The sequence below is a fragment of the Purpureocillium lilacinum genome (assembly GCF_023168085.1).
Source record: "Purpureocillium lilacinum CBS 284.36 DNA, scaffold_7, whole genome shotgun sequence".
Classification (NCBI taxonomy): domain Eukaryota; kingdom Fungi; phylum Ascomycota; class Sordariomycetes; order Hypocreales; family Ophiocordycipitaceae; genus Purpureocillium; species Purpureocillium lilacinum.
In genome coordinates this window covers 3,060,136-3,079,629 of record NW_027072117.1, presented here as the reverse complement: position 1 = coordinate 3,079,629, position 19,494 = coordinate 3,060,136, and the positions used below count along the sequence as shown (strand labels likewise).

Genomic DNA, 19,494 nt, shown 5'->3' with positions numbered 1-19,494 from the left:
GACCATAGACTATGAGCGCCCTATGCAAAGCGTGGTTTTACTGAATGCGCTCTTGAACTCGTCTATAGTGAAAGAAGTCTATCACACACGTCTACTGCTAGTTCCGTGCCGCCCTGCTTGGATACCCTTTCTAGCATGGTAGAGACCAACTCTATAGCGTCTTGATTGAGACTGGAGCATCGCCTTCCAGGCTGCGACCCATTTTCGTGAAGGTAACCTTCCCTGACAGCTGAGAGGTGCCTTTGATGTTCCCATTCTCTTCAGCCACGAGTTGCGTAACAACATCGCCGTTTGCATCAACGATGGCAGCTGCCGCACCAGGTACCACCTGGTACAAACAGACCTCGACATCTGTGGCATAATCGTAAACGGGGCCTGATTGGCCCCGTTTACCTAGGACCAGTATCGTGTTCTCGCGCACATAGAGGGGCAGCGTTCCAAAGCCGTGCTTCTCCTTGAACCAGCCAGGGCCGCTCTTGGTCTCGTTTGTAAAGTAGGATGTCCATGTACCCCTGGGAAGGTAGAACTCGACTTCTCCCGACTCCTCGAAAACGGGGGCGGCCAACAGACGTGAGCCAACCATGAACTGGCGGTCGAGGAACCACGACGTCGGGTCGTCGGGAAACTCGACGGCGACAGATCGAAGAGAGAGTGGCAGGCCATTCTCAATGGATTCCATGGCCTCAGCGTAAAGATAAGGCATGAGGCGGTTCTTCAGCGCTGCCCATTTTGCCAGTGTAGTGGAGCAACCTTCCTCCGACCGGTCATCATCGTCGATGAGCCAAGGTACACGGTACGAGTTGCTTCCGTGGAGCCGGCTGTGGCTGCAGAGAAGTCCCATAGCCACCCATCTCTTGTAGATCCACGGAGGCGGGGAGCCTTCGAAGCCACCAATGTCGCAGCTCCAGAAGGAGAACCCGCTCAGTCCCATAGACAGGCCTCCGCGGACGGATTCGGCCAATGCCTCAGGGGTAGACTCGCAGTCGCCACCCCACTGCAGCGGGAAACGCTGTGTACCCGCGCAGGCAGCCCTAGCATACAGAACAGCTTCGTCTTTGCCGAACCGTTGTTGGAGAGCCTCGTAGACGATACGGTTGTACGCGAATGCGTAGTAGTTGTGCATTTTGTGCGCGTCAACGCTGGAGTCGTGCCATTTGACATCTTCTGTCGGAATGCGTTCACCGAAATCGGTCTTGATCGCATCGACCCCCTTGTCAAACAGCTCATTGAGGCACTTGGTATACCAGCGCACGGCTTCTGGATTGGTAACGTCCAGGAGACCCATTCCAGCCTGCCAGAGGTCCCATTGCCAGACGTCTCCGTTTGTCCGCTTGAGAAGATAGCCTTTAGCTGCCGCGGTCTTGAATGCGGCACCATGCTGGGCGATATAAGGGTTGATCCAGACGCAAACCTTCTTGCAAAGCCCGTCTTTCTTGAGGCGTGAGATCTGGGCTTTCGGGTCTGGGAAACGTTCGCTATCGAAGACAAAGTCTGTCCACGTGAAGGCTTTCATCCAGAAGCAGTCGTAGTGAAAGACGTCGACCGGTGCGCCGCGTTCCTTCATTCCTTCGAGGAATGAGCGCACCGTTCCTTCATCATAGTTGGTGGTGAAGCTTGTCGTCAGCCACAAGCCGAAACTCCAGTTTGGCACTTTGCCGGCTTTGCCCGTGAGAGTCGTATATCTTTTGAGCACCTCTTTGGGACTCGGCCCGTAGATGATGTAAATTTTGAGGCGCTGAGACTCGACGACGCTCTGAACGCGACAGGTTCGTTCACTGCCAATTTCCATGTCCACCTTGCCAGGCGTGTCGATGAAGACACCGTAACCGCGATTGCTCATCCAGAAGGAGATATTCTTGTACGCCTGGTCGCTGGAGGTGCCGCCGTCGGCGTTCCAGAGAGAGACAGCCTGGCCAACTTTGTTCCAGGCACCGAACCGCTCGCCCAGACCATGGACCGACTCGCCCACAGACAATCCTGTCTGCATGAACATGTAGTGCTTGAAGTCCTTCATGTTGGCGAGCTGCATGGGTGTGCTCGGCGCAGGGCTGTAAGCGAATCCGACACTTCGATTGCCCAGGCTGGTGAGGTGATGAGAGCCGTCCGTGCTATGGAACTGAATGTCGAAGGTATGAGGATCAGGATGAATAGTGGCGGAGAGAGAACCGGACTGGAGGGTGGTTCCATTGTCGCCGCGAACAATTTTGCCATTGCTGGCAGGCTTGCCGTCGGGGAAGAGCTCGAAATGAGGACCGTTGTTCTGTGCGCCATCCCAGTGCGTTGCTTCAATGGATATGACACCATCAATCTCGGCGGCAACCTCAAGCGTCAGGGTGGGTTGATTGAGAGTATCACCCCGCGAGTGGATGTGCTTGGTCGGGCACAGCAAGCTCAGCGCCTGTTCATCCTTGCTCGGTGTGATGGTGTAGACATCCTCGGCATACTCAGTTCGTATGCCCTCCGCCGGGAGCCACATGCCATCGCGAAGGCGCACCATGATGGTTGCTCAGGTATGTCAACACGTCTCTGTCGGATTGGACGCTTCAGCTGCAAGCGAGGACACCTGCAGGGGTTCAAGCAAGCTTGGAATCGTCAAAATGCCCTTTGAGCAATAATCACCCGGAGTCAAACGCTTTTTGTGCTTTTCCTGGCGCATAAAAATGTTGTAGGCGTTCTGAACGAACAGCTCGGCCCTATTGGGTTTCTTCCCGGTCATCCGATCGCGAGTGCATTCACCCGTGCTGGTGGCACGACCCCTCTGAGTCTGGAGTCTGCATTGTGCCTCGACTCCCTCGAGGCTCGTCCCGGCACTGCCCCGCAACTCCACTCCCGGCCTTCAAGCGAAGGCTCGCTTGTGCTTAGGTCTTGCTGTGGCGGGTGGAGGCATGCGACTGCAATGGCTTTCATGCAGAAAACATGGCATGCTGCACAACGTTGGTGATGTGGCAATGCACTTCCGGACCAGCCGGTAGCCCATTGGCGAAAGAGCCGCGTTCCGTGGTAAGCTGGGAGCAAAATGATACGAGCATGAGCCCGTCACGGGATCAAGAATACTCTGATTCCATTCTCTGGCCGCGAAGGTCTACTTGGCATTGGAAACACATACAGCCACGGCGTTTGTCTGCGTACGTATTGTCAGTCAACTCAATTCGGTTCTTGGATGCCGGCATTCCTGAAATCATCCACGGACGCGATGCAGCGGGGCCGGCTAAATCCAGTCGCTGCTTGAAGCCCTTCAATTCGCTCGGCAATGCAAGGTATTGTGCCTGAACCCGACTGCCATCCCGCCGATTGCTTAACCGCTGAGAATACCCGGTCGCTGTGGAATGCGGGTGAGGCGGGGGTCAGCACTCAGGGGTGGGCTGACCTGGCCAGGGTATGGGGAGACCTCCTCGTCCCGTACTTGGATCATACGAACCACCGAGCAATGGCTTCAGTGCCCTGTATTTCGGGACAATTTGCCGCGAGAGACCGTTGGCCCCGGCCTGTTGCACGCTATTGATCTCGACCCGTTCTAACCGAGGGACGGGCGTGGCACTCTGCGAGGCCCGGCCAGAGCTGTTCAGCCGTCTTGCTCAACGCTGACACCTGCGTAAGACTCTTGCGACACCTCACCACACAATTCCGAAACTGCGACTCTGTGGCGACAAGGCAAGAACGGTGGCCTGCAGTCCACCTCAAATGCCAATCCTCAATCGATGAGAATTAACTCATCGCAATGCTGATTAGACGACATCATGACTCGGCATTGCCCTGAGTGTCGCCGTTCACCACAATCAGCCGGCCATGCATGATCATGGCAACCGCCACTACACCCATGCTAACCGGGCCTTCTCCACACTCCCAAGACTCCACTGTGCGTCGGCGGCTGGTCTGGCCCATCCAGAGCTGTCAGATTCGGTCAAGCGTAGATCCAACCCCAGATTTTCGTCACCAACCCCGGACTGCGCCTGTTCGTCCTGGACCCTTCCAAGCCTCCTATTGATCCTGAGCCATCACGGTCTCGAATCTGTCACGGCCAAGAGGGACGCGTCAGGGCTCTTTGGAAGAATAGCCGGCAGCTCGACCACACACGGCCAAGCCCTCTTCCTACATAGCAATATATCTCGGAGCGCTTCCCGAATTGCCGGTTAAAACTTGCGGTCCGTCAATCTAATACACGTGAAAGCTGTGCCCGGTGCCGGCTTGCAGGCCAAGCCTCACTTGGAGTGCAATCGTATTGGCTGAAATCAGCGCCACAGCCAGCGACTTCAGGAAGACACGGCGTGCACAAGTATTTCATAAGACTCAACGATAAATACTGACGTGCCTACCCATAGAACTGCACGGGCTCTCCGGCCACCTACCCTCAATTTACTCTTTTGCAGAGCGAGCCTCGCCTCTTCTCAACATGGCTGACACAGGGAAGCCTGCCCCGGAGGACCTGCACGTCGAAACAACTGACGAAGGACTGAGCCATCTACACAATGCTGGGCTTCATGACAAGGCGCTGGCCAACGCTGCACTGGAGGCTACGGTGCAAGAACACAACATCGGAGTGTTCCAGGCCTTCAAGACGTACAAACGGGCCGCATTCTGGTCCATACGTATGTCCCTCCTGGCTCCCCGGAAACGCGTCGCGCTAATCAGACCAGTCATATCGACGACGGTAATCATGGAGGGCTACGATGTCACCCTCTTGAGCTCGTTCTATGGTTATCCTAGCTTCAGAGAGAAATATGGAGATTGGTTGGACGACACGAACGGATATCAAATCTCAGCAGACTGGCAACAGCGGTTCAACTGCCTTGGCGCGTTGGCCAACATTATCGGCGCGATCATGAACGGATGGGCAACTGCTAAATGGGGCCACCGCAAAGTTCTCATGGTAAGCCTTGTCTTCTTGACAGGCTTCATCTTCATCGTGTTCTTCGCCCCGTCCATTGAAGTCATGCTGGCCGGCCAGTTTCTGTGCAACATTCCTTGGGGAGTGTTCGCCACGACTGGTCCTGCATACGCTGCCGAGGTAACGCCACTCGCCATTCGCGGATACTTGACGGCCTACGTCAATCTTTGCTGGTGCATTGGACAGTTCATCTCAGCGGGCGTCTTGAAGGGCCTCGTTGACAACCCTACGCAGTGGAGCTACAAGGTGCCGTTCGCGATCCAGTGGATATGGCCCGTCCCCTTATTCCTGGCTGCCTGGTTTGCACCAGAGTCACCATGGTACCTCGTGCGACAAGGCCAACTGGAGAAAGCCAAGCACTCTCTCGCACGGCTCTCGGAACCTGAACATCAAGTCGATCTTGACGCCACAATTGCCATGATGGTTCACACGGACAAGCTGGAGATCCAGGAGCGAGAAGGCGTCAGCTACTGGGATGCATTCCGTGGGACCAATCGCCGTCGAACCGAGATCGCTTGCATGGGGTTTCTATCTCAAATAACGAACGGCGGTGCGCTGTGCTATAGCGGATCGTTCTTCTTCCAGCAAACTGGCATATCAGCTAGTGCCTCCTATGGGATCAGTCTGGGCGGAACCGGAATCGCTTTTGTTGGCACTCTTATCTCCTGGTTCTACATCTACCGATGGGGCCGAAGAACGATCTGGCTGGTTGGGTTTTCTATTCTTGTCGTCATCCTTTGGATCATAGGGTTCTTGGCTTTGCCAACTCAGACCAAAGGCTTAGCCTGGGGCCAGTCCCTTCTCTGCATCGTCTGGCTAGGGGCGTACTCCATGTCGGTCGGACCCATCATCTACACCCTCGTGGCGGAAATCGGATCGACCCGCCTTCGAACGCAAACTGTGGTGTTGGCCCGCAGCACTTACTATGTCGGCAACATCATCTGTGGTGGACTGATTCAACCCAAGCTGATCTCCCCTGGAGCATGGAACGCCAAGGGCAAGACAGTACGCCTATCTCATTATAGAAGTCCCGGGCACCGCTAACCCTTGCGCCAGGCATTCTTCTGGGCGGTACTCGCCACCCTCACTCTGGTCTGGGGCTACTTTAGGCTGTTTGAGACCAAAGATCGAACATTTGGAGAGATGGATCACATGGTGAGTCTCAGAGACAGGCAAATAAAGACGCACGATCATAACTAACTCTATACACAGTTCCAGAAAAACGTTTCGGCACGGCAGTCCTCAAAGTACAAGATAAACGAAGACGAGGTGTATGCTGCGGAAGAGATGGAACAGAAGTAATATGGCTCTTGGGCATCTAGGCAGCCCGAACAGAGCTAGGAAAGCCATCTCAATATGAACCCTCTAAAAGAAGTTTAGTCAATGCCACGTAGGCTAAGCTTTTGGCCAGGCTCTGGAGAGCAGGTAATTGTAAAGCTTTTCGGCCGTATGCTGATACCCTCCACTGCCTTTGGGCGTATGTAGCTGGCGCGTTCGTGACCCGTTGACATAACACAAACAGAAGGAATATCTTGCTGAGTGCGCTGCGACCACGGGGTTACGGGGCCACTATCGCAGCGTCAACGCCGTTGCAGCACGTCATCTTGGTGTAGTACAGCATAGTGTACGTACGGCAAGCTGATTGGAATTAGCTCAACAGTGAAGCGCACCTCCCCAGGGGTGCGCAGTCGGACGCCCATGTAGCGGTCGGAGCTCGTCGAAATTGCAAGTGCATGGACTTCAGACTCGCCGTCCGTGATCTCGGCCCTCTCTGCCGACTACCGGATTTGAACGAATTGTCGCATCGCCATTCGTGGAGAAAACAGTCGGCCTTAATCAGGCTAAATGGTTGCGATGCTTGCTGTCTTCCATTTTCGGTCCCGTCCGCGTCTCAGAATCGTCTTTGGTGTGGTTGTGACGCACAACAGAAGGTGAGGGTAAGAATTATTGGCTACAGGTGAAGTGCGGGGGAACTCCAACTTCGCAACGGGACAGCTGTTGCCGAAGCCCTGTTCGGGGTCCTGCAGGCGTAATCTGCTGACAGGCTACCTATGATTTGGCCATACTGCGGCAAAGGCATGTTGACACTGGATCTCGGGAAGTCTTTCCGTCTTGGCCAATGCATTTAAGCCTGCTCGCAGCGCCATACGTACCATGTAATGAGCATGCTGAACAGATCTACTCCTTCAGTCTATGAAGCAGCTAGAACATTGACCTTGAGCACCTAGAGCTTGCGTGAAGACGATCAGCACAATGGTGTCCAAGACTAGATTGTACAACTGGTAAGTTCTACGGGAGATAAATAGGAGTGGAAGTGGCTCACAGGAATCCTCCAGGTACATATCGCTGGTTGCAGCGATGGCCATGGTGCTATATGGGTATGATGCGTCGGTCTTCAACTCGGTCCAGGGCTCTGACAACTGGCTCAACTGGTTTGGCCTCGACATTGTTCGTATTTGAGTCGCTGAAAGAGAACCATCCTAACGACCGGTAACAGAAAAACGACGCGTACCTTATCGGCCTGGTCAATACGGCGTACACGATTGGAGCCATCGTTGCCGGATTCTTCATCGGCGGCCCTACCGTGCGACACTTCGTCTTTAGAGCCAAGTCGAGTGATACTAACAATCTTCTAGGCAGATTTTCTGGGCCGAAGATGGGGCATCGGCATAGGCTGTTTTGTCACCATCGTTGCCACATTCATGCAGACGTTCGCGCCTTATCGTGCACTCGGGTGCTTCATTGCTGGTCGAGTGCTAGTTGGGCTGGGACAAGGTATCGCGTTGAGTATGCTTCCCCCAGACTTGTTCTGCGTCATGATGGCTTAGCAATTACAGCCGCTGGACCGGTGTACATCGGCGAAATGGCACCATCACACATCCGTGGCTACATCATGGGTTTCTGGCAGCTTTTCTACTCCGTGGGCTCCTTCATCGCATACTGGATCAACTATGCCTGTGCTAAGCGCCGCCAAAGTCTCGGTGAATGGGATTGGAAGATGGTTGTCATCTTCCAGATGCTCGTCCCGACTCTCATCATAGTGCTCCTTCCGTGGCAACCCGAGACACCGCGCTGGCACATTCAGCGCCATGGTGATGTGGATGCCGCCAAGGCATCATTGAGAAAAGTTCGCGACACTGAAGAGGAGGTGGAAGCAGAGGTTATCACCATTCGAGAGGCAATTGAGTATGAGAAGGAAATCTCAGGTGTCGGCTACAAGGCTCTCTTCAAGGAGCCATCAATTCGCAAACGACTCTTGCTCGCATTTATTCTCGTGAGTACACCAGAGAATCAACTATGGAAAGAAATGGAACCAGCGCTTACTTTGTATGTTGCAGAATATTGGTCAGCAACTCACCGGTCAGGGCACCCTCAACTCCTATAGCACCGCCATCTACAAGAAAGTGTGGCCATCCACAGATACGATCAACCTCATCAATGCGCTGAATGCGACCTTCGGTATCATATTCACTCTGAATGCTGTATGGACTGCAGACCGGTTTGGTCGCCGATGGCTGCTTCTCCTCGGCGCGGGTGGCATGGCACTGTCCATGCTCATTGTCTCCCTAGTTGGGCTGCTAACACCCACGGGAGCGGACGGAACCAAGAGCCAGCCCGCAGGTATCGCCATCGTGTTTGGCCTCTTCCTATTCATCTTCTTTTATAAGCCTTCCTGGGGTGCGACTACCTGGATCTGGACCTCTGAGGTCTTCTCGATGAACGTTCGAGCGCAGGCCGTGGGCATGTGCTCGCAGATGCAGAACGTCGCCAACACAATTTTCCAGCAGTTCTTCCCGATCTTCCTGCAGAAGACTGGGTTGAAGTGTTTGTTCTTCTTTATGGCGATGAACGTCGTTCTCGCTGCCTATGTCTACTTCTTCATTCCCGAGACGCGCCAGATTCCTTTGGAGGAGATGGACGAGCTGTTTGGAGACAAGAATCACACTGTGAAAGGGGCTCAACTGCTGGGAATAGTGAACACACAGACCGAAACGATAGATATCGAGGGGAAGCAGGTTCGGTAGCTGTGGCGACTGCGCTCTACGCTGCGCGTCCACTGGGCAGAATGATGAAGGCTTAGCAGTTGAGCTCAACATAATGAGTGGACGATCCTACTATGGCTACCATGGCGCATAGTTTCGATAGGATGCCGCGCCAAATTTCGAGATGAGTCGCAATTACAGATACTACTCAGCATGCTCCTCAATGACCCTGAGCCATACATGTAATCCCGTTCGTGACTAGGAACTCGGAGCCGTGCCTGACATCTTTGCGTGCATCGCCATACCATTTCTTGGAGAGGCTCCCATTTTGAGCTCTTGGAAAGCAAGATCCCCGATCTTCGTATCCCAGTCAGTGTATGACACTCTTGGCTCCTTGCTGATACTTTCGGGTCTCACAACTGCCTCGAGATCAAACCACCTGACCGTCATTAAAAGGATGATTCGCATTTCGTCCATTGCCAGTTCTTGTCCCATGCAGGCACGAGGTCCTCTCTCAAAGGGACGCCATGCGAACCGATGGGGCTTGGGTCCGTCATATGAGCTCAGAAAGCGATCAGGCACAAAGGATGATGGCTCGACATAATTTTTAGGATCGAAGTGAGTGGCGTGTTGACAGAGAACGATCATCTGGCCGGCCGTCGGGAATGAACGCGATTTGAACTGCAGATTCGGCCTAAATGGTGCGTCAGCAAGCCCAAGAGTGCTCAAAGTCTCATCAAGCCCGCCACTTAACATACTCATTTGGGGGTGACTCGCGGATAGAGAATCCCACGGGGAAGATGCGCAACGTCTCCATGATCACGGCTGACGTGTACTCAAGCTCGTTTGTCTTGGCAGGATTGTCCTGCAATATCTTGCGTGTTGCTGTAAGACTGGGAGCAAATACTTGGTCATGTTCTTGGCGCAATCGTTGCAGAACTTCTGGGTGAAGACCAAGCATCATGTATACAAACTTGGATAACGGGAAGTTTAGCCGAAACAATCTCCCTGCATATCGCCTCTAGAGAGTTTCACGCAGCGTCTTACCGATAGAGTATCCGTCGTGGTTCCATGACCACCAATGAGTAGAGCCTTCAGGCTTAAGCACTTGGTTAGCTGGGGTCAATGTAAGGCAGCTAGTCTTGGGCAACGTACTTATTTACCGCAAGTTCCAAGAAGTCCTGGCCCAGGGGCTGCTCGACAGCGTCACCGTTGTTCTCAATTCGCTCCAGCAGAATCCGGTCAAGAATACTTCTGGCACTTTGCCTGGTTGGGATATTCTTCTCGTTCTTCATGACTCGATATCTCTCCACGAGTCGCTTTTGCAGAAAAATATCGGAGCGCTTGATCGCCTGCCGCCTTGACCACCATGCCTGGATCTTTGTTATAGGATTCCAGCTTTCTCTAATTAGTTGTGATAAGCTCAGTACTGCTCTGAGGTCGTCCAGAATGAGAGACCCAGATCGCTGGGCGTTGAACGAGACTCCGAACACGATGCCACCAATGACGTCGAAACTGAGTTTCGACAGCTCTTCTTCCATAGAGAACACGTCGCCCGCTTTGGCAAGCTCTCGCAATCTGCCATGAAATAGCATAACCTCGTCTGCGATGGTACTAAGAAGTGTCTTGACGTATCTAGGTGTGAATGCAGGTGCCATCATATGGTGTAATTTCTTCCATAGGGGCCCGTTAGTTGCCGCGATGACATTGTCTCCGATCATTGGAGCCAAGAAGCGGTTGACTTCTGGGTGCATCGGATATGATCGGATGGCGGTGACCTGTGCAGCGGCATCGGGTCCGGTAATCACGACCTGCTGGGGCCCAATCGGCCGTAAATCGACATACCAGACATCGGGAAGTGAGTATTTGCGGGAGAGATAGGTGTAGAAGTATTGAGGATGGGTCCCTGCCGGAAACAATTTGACGATATCGCCGAATAACTTTAGATGACCAAACAGAATCGAGTGGCCAGGGGGTTTTGGCTACAATTTTTGGTAAGTCATTAGCATCTAGTGCATCAAGGCCAAGAGCAGCTCGAAGCAATGGATCATGCAGCACATACCAAGTTTGCGTAGAATCTGCGATGCTCAATGAGCTTGAAGGCTGCATACACGATCACGGCCAGGCTTGCCGATGACGCAATGTAGAGGTACGAGGCCATCGTCAATGCTGAGAGTTGCAGGTCGTGCGGCATCAATGGGTTGTAGGGCTGCAAGGCTGACTATGGTCAAGGCGGGTTCGCCGAGGCCATGTCTACCCGCACATGGATTTGAACTTGTATATAGCTGTAGCTGAGGCCGATTATTGAGTTGGAAATTGTTACGACTTCACAGTGGCTCAGCGGACGGCACCAATCTATTTAAATCATCGCAGCGGCAATCCCGGTCGCCCTTAGCGTAAGCTGACAGGCTGCCACCGAACCTGGGCTGGCTGTGTGGGAGGGCTTTTCGCCCTATAAGGCAGTAACTTCAGGCTAGCAAGTCCACCGATTAGGCGATCTAGAGACGAACCAGCGCATGGTAGTAAGCCCGACCTGCGTGGCGGGCAGATCATCAGCGATCCTCGAGGACAACTACCCCGCTGAATGCCCTGGCACCGTGAGGAGAAGTCGCTTGTCGTGGAAAGCAGTCGCCCTGTTGGCCACGTAGTCAAAGATCCTTGACGCTGGGGACCGGACGGCTGGAAGTGGGTGGTCGATATCAACATTCGCAATCGAGGCGCAAGCCAGCTGCCGAATGTGCCAAGATATTGCTCGCGGATTAGCGCCTGTTGGCGCCACACGTTCCGGGGGCCACCCAATACCAAGGCTCTGATTCCACACCACGAAATGGAGCCAGGCTCTTGCGAGGAGTCCAACATCAGCCCCAGAGCATGCACGCTCTGCACTTACATGGAGAGTCTGGTCACCGATGCGTGCCCGAAAGAGAGCAGAGCCTCCTTGCGCGACATCCCCCGCGACATCCCCCGGGCTCACCAATGATGATGCAAAAGACAAGGGGCATGGTCGGCAAGCGCTGTTTGCGTTATGCACTGTCATGGGGTGAAGGCACCCGTGTAAGCACATAAAACTGTCCCCGTACCATGCACAGTGTCTCCATCTTGCAGTGTCAATCTCGGGCTCAAGGGCAGCCGGAAATTGTGGGATGACGTTCAAGCGACGACGGCTACTACGCATATATCACAAAAGCGCATCTCAAACTCGTACATTTATTACATGGTGGCAGTGTCGAACCCTGACTGTGCACATGTGCGGTCACAGCAGATGCCCCTCGCCAGGCACCGATGTGCACCTCGCTCAAGGCCTAGATCTTCTGTTCAACATTGAGCGAGGCAAGAAAATTCCTTTGAACAAATTTGGTGAGACACGGCGCACCTGCTCAGGCCGACTGATGCAATTAAACGGTTGCTGAACCTCATTAGCATAATCTCGCAGCATCAACGCCGGGGCTCAACTTCAAGTCCCTCAGCGTGGGCCACAACGCACTGTTGCATGAGTATCGCGACAGACCATCGGCAAGACGTTGCGCATGTCACTGAGCCTTTCTCTTGCCTGAGTGAGGCAGGATGCACCGGACAGTAGCGGAAATACGGTCGCTCACAAGCAATTATCCTAATTCTTGCCCCAAGTATTCTGTAAAAGTGAGGTTCAGTCCAAGACGTAAAATGTACCATCTAACAACCCAGGCCCAGTTCGGCAAAGTCGGGTGGCTCAAGAGTCGAGCCTGGCCACTGCTGACGCGGGCGGCATTGTGAAACGGCAGGGTTGTGTGCCCGTACCGTTGGTCTGCACGCACTGGCGGCGTGCAACACGAATGGACATGAATGAATATGGTAGCCATTGGACTTGCCATGATACTGATACCTCGCTCGAGCCGCTTCACTTCCGTAACGCACGAAGGGCGGCTAGCGTCGTGCGCGCGCGTTGTCGGTCGGAACGCACGCGAGGCTCAGGGACCGCAAGTATTGGCCCGCTGTGGATGCTTGGTAGTGGTGGCAGTGGGAGCTCCCAGGTGATCGTGAGCGCCGGGGCCGCAATTCCCCACGAGGAGGTTGGAGCGGCTACCCACGCGTGGTCTTCCCGAAGGTTTGACATGAACGCGAGAGCCGCCACCGTTCTTGCATGTTGTTTGTATGCCTTGGGTCCGTCGGGCCTTGAATCCGACACTGCCTGCGACTGCCCCTCCATTGTGCGCAACACGCATAGCGAAAGCTGCCAGCAATTGAGCTGCCCGGCCGACGTTACCCGACTGTTGGGCGTGCCAACTCTGACGTAGAAACACCAGCGCAGGAAACACAGCGTGGCGACATGGAACATAGAAAGAACAAGTATGTCGTTGAGTTGGGAAAGCGTGCATTACTGCGTGCGCAAGGACATGCAGATGGACCCAAGCAAGCGCTTTCATTGTCCCGTCGCCCCGACATCCTCGGATGGACAATCAACACTGGACAATGTCACGGCAGATCGACGAACGTCCAGCGCCAACCCAGTTGCCGGCATAAATGATGAAATAGCGCGAGCAAGCAAGGAAAAGATCGCTCGACTAATAACAAGTCGTACTAGCACGTAGAGTCGCGGGATAAAGTCACGGTGGTGTGAAGGTCCCGGCAATTGGTGAGGGCATCACTGAACGTCTCCAGGAGACCCCATGCGGAGGGCTCGTCAAGAGACAGGGTGCCGTAACCCCGGCTAAATGTCAAAACAGATCTCGACTCGTGCCATGCATGCTCTCCGGGGCATTTACTCGTTCTGCCATTCGAGCCGCGCTCCCCTGGATTTCCCAAACGGGCGAGAGCGGGACACACCACGGCGGTACCCTGTCCAGCATGGCCTGATGCTCAGAGTCAAAGCCCGGGTGCGTGACGTTAAGGATGTTGCCATCGCCTGAGACACAGGCGACCAGGAGAACACGTGCACGGCTTCGATCCCGTCTTTCCGATCCGTCAAGCATCTGCCCAGCCTCCGGTGTAGAGTACACAGGCCGACTTCTGATCGTACCCCGGATTGACCTTTCGTACTCTCCCAGATGCCCCAGCTGCCAACATCGTGACGGTGCGGGCGGGGTTCTTGCTACTGAGGACGAGTCGGGCAACGAGAACAACTGGGGCGTTGTCCTTGCTACACTTCTCGCCGCTCCCACATTGAGTGATCGTGGCTGAGACTGCCACCACGATGCAACCACGACTCAACGTATATAAGCCGTCCCGGAACCACATTCTCAGCGAAGAGTGCAAAACGGCAGTATCACAATATTCGACGCCTGAACATCATCTACACGAACTTGCATCACATCCCCCTTGCCCTCGTCGCCGGGAAGTCAGTCTGACAAGTGAGAACAGTTGCCACAATGGTCAACCTGGGGACATCCAATGCCGCCGCACCAGCCGCCGCGCCCAAATTCGAGCATGTAACGTGGTACAAAGAGCCGCATTTGCGGCGGCTTTACTTCCTCAGTTTCTTCCTGCTCATCGGGTCTGCGACCACGGGCTTTGACGGCATGCTCCAGAACACCTCGCAGCAGATGGACTATTGGAAGTCCTATTTTCCCGAGTATAACGACCCGAACAAACTGGGAATCCTAATCAACATGTACAATATTGGCTCTATCATTGCGTATTTCATCTCGCCGTATATAGTCGACACTTCAGGCCGGAGGCCAGCCATTATGGCAGGCTGCTTTTTCATGATCGCCGGGGCGTGCCTAACGGCATCTGCTCAGAATTTCGGGAGTAAGTTCATGCCCTCTCGCAGGTTCATTAATGGCTTCTATATTTACACCAAGGTAGTGTTCATTGGAGGACGCTTTGTCCTTGGTTTCGGCAACGCGCTATCACAAATTTCCTCTCCGATGCTTCTGACCGAGATCTGCCACCCGCAGCACCGTGGACCTTTAACGACAGTCTATAACTGCCTTTTCAGCGTTGGAGCCCTATGTAAAAAGCACACTCGCCTACAACTTGGTTATTTACAGACTGCTAACGGCACGCAGTTGTCTCGCTGGTCGGCTGGGGTGTCGCATCTATACCTAGCAACTGGTCTTGGCGCTCCATTACCTTCATGCAATGCCTTCCATCCGTCATTCAAATCACAGGCATCTGGTGGGTACCAGAGTCTCCGCGTTTGCTCGTTCATAGGGATCGTTCCGAGGAGGCCCTCGCCATGCTGGTGAAGCATCATGGCGGCGGTGACCCAAATAATGCCACTGTCCTATTCGAGTATCGAGAGATGAAGCAAGCCATCGAAGAAGCCCGCACTAGCAAGGGTTCCGCTAGCTACTTCGACTTCCTAAAGACGAAGGGAAATAGATGGAGGCTGGCAATAGTCATCTCATCCGGCGTCATATCGCAATACTCAGGGAATGCCCTTTTTTCTAATTATATTGACGTAATCTATGATGGCGCTGGAATCACAGAGCAGAACAAGAAGCTAGCGGTAAGTTGCTCGACCTGTTTTGGCTGCGCCATAACTGACCGATCTTGAACTTAGCTATCAGCGGGCAAGACCATAATGGATACGATCATTTCCATCACAGCAGCACTTTACGTCGATAGAATTGGCCGGCGACCTCTATTTCTTACTGGCATTTTTGGTATGGTCGTTGCCTTTGCTTGCTGGACCGTGTGTGGCGCAATATACGAGGAGTCTGGTGTCGAAGGCTCCGACGGTACAATGACCTATAACAACACTGCGTCAGGGTACGCCCAGGTGGCTTTTATCTGGCTATTTGGAGCGTTTTACGATATCGGGTTCGGAGGCCTTCTCGTTTCGTATTCGCTTGAGATTGTACCATTCCACCTCCGCGCGAAAGGTACGTATATCTGAGGCAAGCGGTGTTGGTCTGGAACGTGATGTAATAACCATCCACAGGTCTCGTCATTCTCAATCTTACGATACAGATTGTTCTTGCCATTGGGAAGTAAGCACACGCTTTATGTCATACATCTGCTGCTGCATGTACATGTGCTGACCTCGCCAGCCAAACGAATAAGGTTGCTTGGGAGAATCTTCCCCATCACTGGAATTTTATGCTATTCTACACCATTTGGGACTTTTGCGAGCTCATCTTCGTTTATTTCTTCTACATCGAGACAAAGGGGCCTACTCTTGAGGAAATTGCGCGTATTTTCGATGGCGACAGCGCACCGGCCCCAGTCACCCAAGAAGAAACGGAGAAGGAGGCAGCTCTGCATGTGGACGTCGCGCCCGAGAAAATGATTTGAAGGTAGAACACTTTATATTTTGAACAGTGATTACGGTATGCGCACTCGGAAACGTGAAACGGCGTTGGGAGGAGCCTTTGTGTTGAATGGGCAGTTCGTGATTCTCGAGCAAAACGCGAAACACTTAGTGCAAGGGACAGCAACTCTCGTCACACACCATCCCTGGAACTCGAGGATTGGAGAAAGCAATACGTCAGCTCGCGACGTTATTTAGCCATGAAAGAGCCAGACTGTGATTTGATGATTGACAGTTCGTGGGTCCGGATTATGTCCAGAAATGCAGGTTGCTTGTTCCATATTGCGGTCATGTCCAGGTCGTATTCCACTCATTTGTCTCGCGATGGCATAATGCCTGAAGTCTTATCTTGTCACTCGGCTAGCACATTGGGCATGGATGTTGTAAGTTATTGTACTTGTGTCAAGCCAGCCGTACCTGCCTTGTTCACAGCCTGGCATGGCCAAGAGCGTTGACAACTTCCTCGGCGCCCCTCGCCCCAGACCGGACTGCCCCATCCATATAGCCCTTCCACTCATACGCTGTCTCGGTGCCCACGAAGTGCAACTTGCCATGCGTCGATCTGAGGGCGCTTTCAAGGCGAACCATAGCCCCAGGCGGTGCGGCCGGGCAAGGGCATCCTTGCGCCCACTGATCGAATTGCCACTCATGCTCCTCAATACCCACAGGCTGTGGCGCTTTGCCAGCGGATCCCAGTGTCTTCTCTATGTGTTCCACGACGGCATCAAATCGCTTCTTCTGCGAGAGCTTCGATAGTTGGCGGCCCCAGTCGCCAACACAGAAGCATGTCAGTGAGAACTGGCCAAGCACATCAACGCTCGAGTCTCGTGTGACGGTCACTGGGCCTGCAAAAGATTGCAACATGCCGCAAAGCCCGTAGCCGCGCCACCAAGGGGTCGAATAACGGACCAAGACTTTGTTGGTGTAGCCGAGCCGATTGAGCTGACTTAGTTCGAGCTTATCGGCGGGTAGTTGGGGAGTGAAAGTGATTTCTTTGTACAGGGGCGTTGGGACTGATACAATGACACGCTTGCAAATATACTGCCGTCTGCTGGAGGAGACATATACTGCCGACTGCGTCTGCTCGATGGCTCGGACGGGTGAGCTCAGTGTAATTGTTCCTCGTTTGAGCAGACTTGCAAGACCACTGGAGATGCTTTGAGTCCCTATACGGATCAAGTTAGGTACGAAGTGTCACGATCGGGGACGGGGCAATACAGACCCTTCACCAGACGGAGATATTGACCTCCATCCTTTTGATCCGACCGCATTCGGACCAGGCCACCACCACTTTTGCAGTAATTGAGGAAGAACAGAGCGCTCATTTCCCGTGGCTCCATACCAAGCATAGCTCTTGTCCAGATTCTGGCCGATGCCATGGCTGATTCGCTCGATCCTGTAACAGACCTGACCCAGTCCTCGAAAGTCATGCTGTCGAGGTGGCTACCAGCATGTGCCGGAGAGCGAATGTCAAGGGCCTGGCAAGTCTCCTCGGCCTTGTTGCGCAAGATGATCATGTTCTCGACCCCATTTGCTTCAACTAGTTTCTGCTTCGAAGTCAGAAACATGCCGCTACGTTCTCGGATGTGCGCTGATATGTGTGAGTTTCTTTACCTCAGGCAAGCTTCCATACTTGAACTGTGATAGGCTGCCGTCGCTATCCTCCTGAATCACATTTCCTGTGGTGTTTTGCACCACTGTCTCCAGCCCGAGAGCTTGGACAAGTCGAAAAATTTCTGACTGATTTGTGTCGTTAATCCACGCGGCGCCTACGTCGACGAACTTGCCGGCATCCGTGCGGTCGGTCGACCAGGTCTTGCCCCCTATCCTGTCCCGAGCCTCAACCACTGCACACGAGTACCCCGCCTGCTGCACATCGTACGCAGCCTTGAGGCCGCTCAGGCCAGCTCCAATGACGACAACATCCACCTCTTGCAATGGCTGTTGGGGCAATGAGACGTAGGCTTCAACTTCAAACTTGTATTCGGGCTTGGCCAGCTTCGGCACAGGGGCCAAGGTCGTGGCGGGCCGGTGTCCGTTGAGAAAGTCAATGAGGGGTCTTGCGTGGTGTCTCCTGGTGTGATCGTAGTCGACTATGTAATAGACCAGCTTAACAATGTCAGTGACTGATGCGCCAACCGACTCAAGGCATTTCCTGAGGTTTGTGAAGGCCAGGCGAATCTGTTCCTCGATGTCTTGTGGGACTACGCCTCTCTCGTCGGCGCCGACCTGACCAGCGGTCATGATCACTCGGCCACCTGCGGCCGAGCAGGCCACATGAGAGAAAGTTGGCCGGCTGTCAAAGAGGCCATGCGGGTCAACTGCAATGACGTTTGACTTTGGACGAGATGGAGGAGACATTCTGTTGGTTTGAGTGCGGAGGAATGGAAGACAAGCCCGCAAGTGTGCAACCCAGGTGGCACACCAAATTGTGACGAGGCTGCCATTACACTTTTCTAACTCGGCCAATCTGCGTTTTTAAATAGCCTGCTTTGATACGAAGAACGTCGCATCGCAACTGAGAGTGCGGTCAAGTCTCCGTCCACAGCGCAACTGGTCGTTGGCCCCGGCGTTTGTTGGCCTCGAGTTCCGAGTTGCGACGCGCTCAGCTCCAAGCTCCGCTGGACCGAACATGCTGAACCAGCCTGGCCTAACTCCATTGGTCGCAGTGTCCTCGAAAAGTGGATTTTGACCCCTCCCCTCAGTCCTGTGAACAGCGGGAGTGTGAGAGCCAAGTCGGGGTACTTCAAAGTCGATGTAAATGTACCGAGCGCCGACAATTGTCAATTGTCAGCGTTGACCCTCATCAATTCCGCCGAGCCAAGATGCCTCATGGGCCCGCCCGGAGGCAGCAGATGCACTCGTGTGATGCATGCAGGCGCCGAAAGGTGCGATGCGACCGTGCCGACGTCGCGGAGTCCGCGCCATGTACCGCTTGTTCCAGAGCCAATGCCACTTGCGAGTATGTACAATCCATTCTTATGAACCATCGATGTGTCTCGCGTCCTTGACCTTTACATTGAGAACATTGTATTCTGACTATGCACGCCCGCTGCAGGTTTACGATCGGCTGGCGTCGAAAGAGAAAGGCCAAGTTTCGCCCTGCACCCTCTCCCACGGCCGCATCGCAAGGCGGCAGCAGTGCCGCCAGCGGTCGCTCACTGGTGACGCCCCTGGAATCGGCAGGAACACCACCGAGCGAGCGTTCACCACGAGACGCGACAGAGATTACAAGCAACGATACTCCGAACTCCGAGGAGGCAGTCGCGCTTGGACTGGCAAAGAACGGCCTCTTCCGGTTCTTCAAGGATGGCATCTCGTCTTCCACCTGGAACGTCTTTGACAGCTGGGATCGAATGAGAGTGGTTTATGTCGGCACACATGTGTCCAAC

The 19,494-nt window shown here is 54.0% G+C and overlaps 6 protein-coding genes across 6 annotated transcripts; 3 read left to right on the top strand and 3 right to left on the bottom strand.

The window, feature by feature from the left end:
• Positions 1-151: 151 nt before the first annotated feature.
• On the bottom strand, positions 152-2,497 carry PLICBS_009845 (uncharacterized protein; the record flags this gene model as incomplete). Its single annotated transcript, XM_018328609.1, has 1 exon — positions 152-2,497. The coding sequence occupies one exon, from the start codon at positions 2,495-2,497 to the stop codon at positions 152-154; it is 2,346 nt and encodes a 781-aa protein (XP_018172829.1).
• A 1,893-nt stretch (positions 2,498-4,390) lies between these two features.
• Positions 4,391-6,187, top strand: PLICBS_009844 (uncharacterized protein; the record flags this gene model as incomplete). The annotated part of the gene is made up of 4 exons (XM_018328610.2): positions 4,391-4,586; positions 4,635-5,890; positions 5,942-6,040; positions 6,098-6,187. The coding sequence occupies 4 exons, from the start codon at positions 4,391-4,393 to the stop codon at positions 6,185-6,187; spliced, it is 1,641 nt and encodes a 546-aa protein (XP_018172830.1).
• Positions 6,188-7,138: 951 nt separating this feature from the next.
• PLICBS_009843 (uncharacterized protein) lies at positions 7,139-8,910 on the top strand (the record flags this gene model as incomplete). Its single annotated transcript, XM_018328341.2, has 6 exons — positions 7,139-7,167; positions 7,222-7,333; positions 7,383-7,469; positions 7,522-7,672; positions 7,723-8,159; positions 8,224-8,910. The coding sequence occupies 6 exons, from the start codon at positions 7,139-7,141 to the stop codon at positions 8,908-8,910; spliced, it is 1,503 nt and encodes a 500-aa protein (XP_018173027.2).
• Positions 8,911-9,604: 694 nt separating this feature from the next.
• PLICBS_009842 (uncharacterized protein) lies at positions 9,605-11,029 on the bottom strand (the record flags this gene model as incomplete). Its single annotated transcript, XM_065601730.1, has 4 exons — positions 9,605-9,841; positions 9,916-9,967; positions 10,024-10,850; positions 10,931-11,029. 4 exons carry the CDS (start codon positions 11,027-11,029, stop codon positions 9,605-9,607), a joined length of 1,215 nt encoding a protein of 404 aa, XP_065457802.1.
• Positions 11,030-14,213: 3,184 nt separating this feature from the next.
• On the top strand, positions 14,214-16,086 carry PLICBS_009841 (uncharacterized protein; the record flags this gene model as incomplete). Its single annotated transcript, XM_065601729.1, has 5 exons — positions 14,214-14,595; positions 14,856-15,298; positions 15,353-15,674; positions 15,734-15,782; positions 15,843-16,086. 5 exons carry the CDS (start codon positions 14,214-14,216, stop codon positions 16,084-16,086), a joined length of 1,440 nt encoding a protein of 479 aa, XP_065457801.1.
• Positions 16,087-16,528: 442 nt separating this feature from the next.
• On the bottom strand, positions 16,529-18,346 carry PLICBS_009840 (uncharacterized protein; the record flags this gene model as incomplete). Its single annotated transcript, XM_018328345.2, has 3 exons — positions 16,529-17,268; positions 17,325-17,649; positions 17,717-18,346. 3 exons carry the CDS (start codon positions 18,344-18,346, stop codon positions 16,529-16,531), a joined length of 1,695 nt encoding a protein of 564 aa, XP_018173031.1.
• Between the last annotated feature and the right edge of the window lie 1,148 nt (positions 18,347-19,494).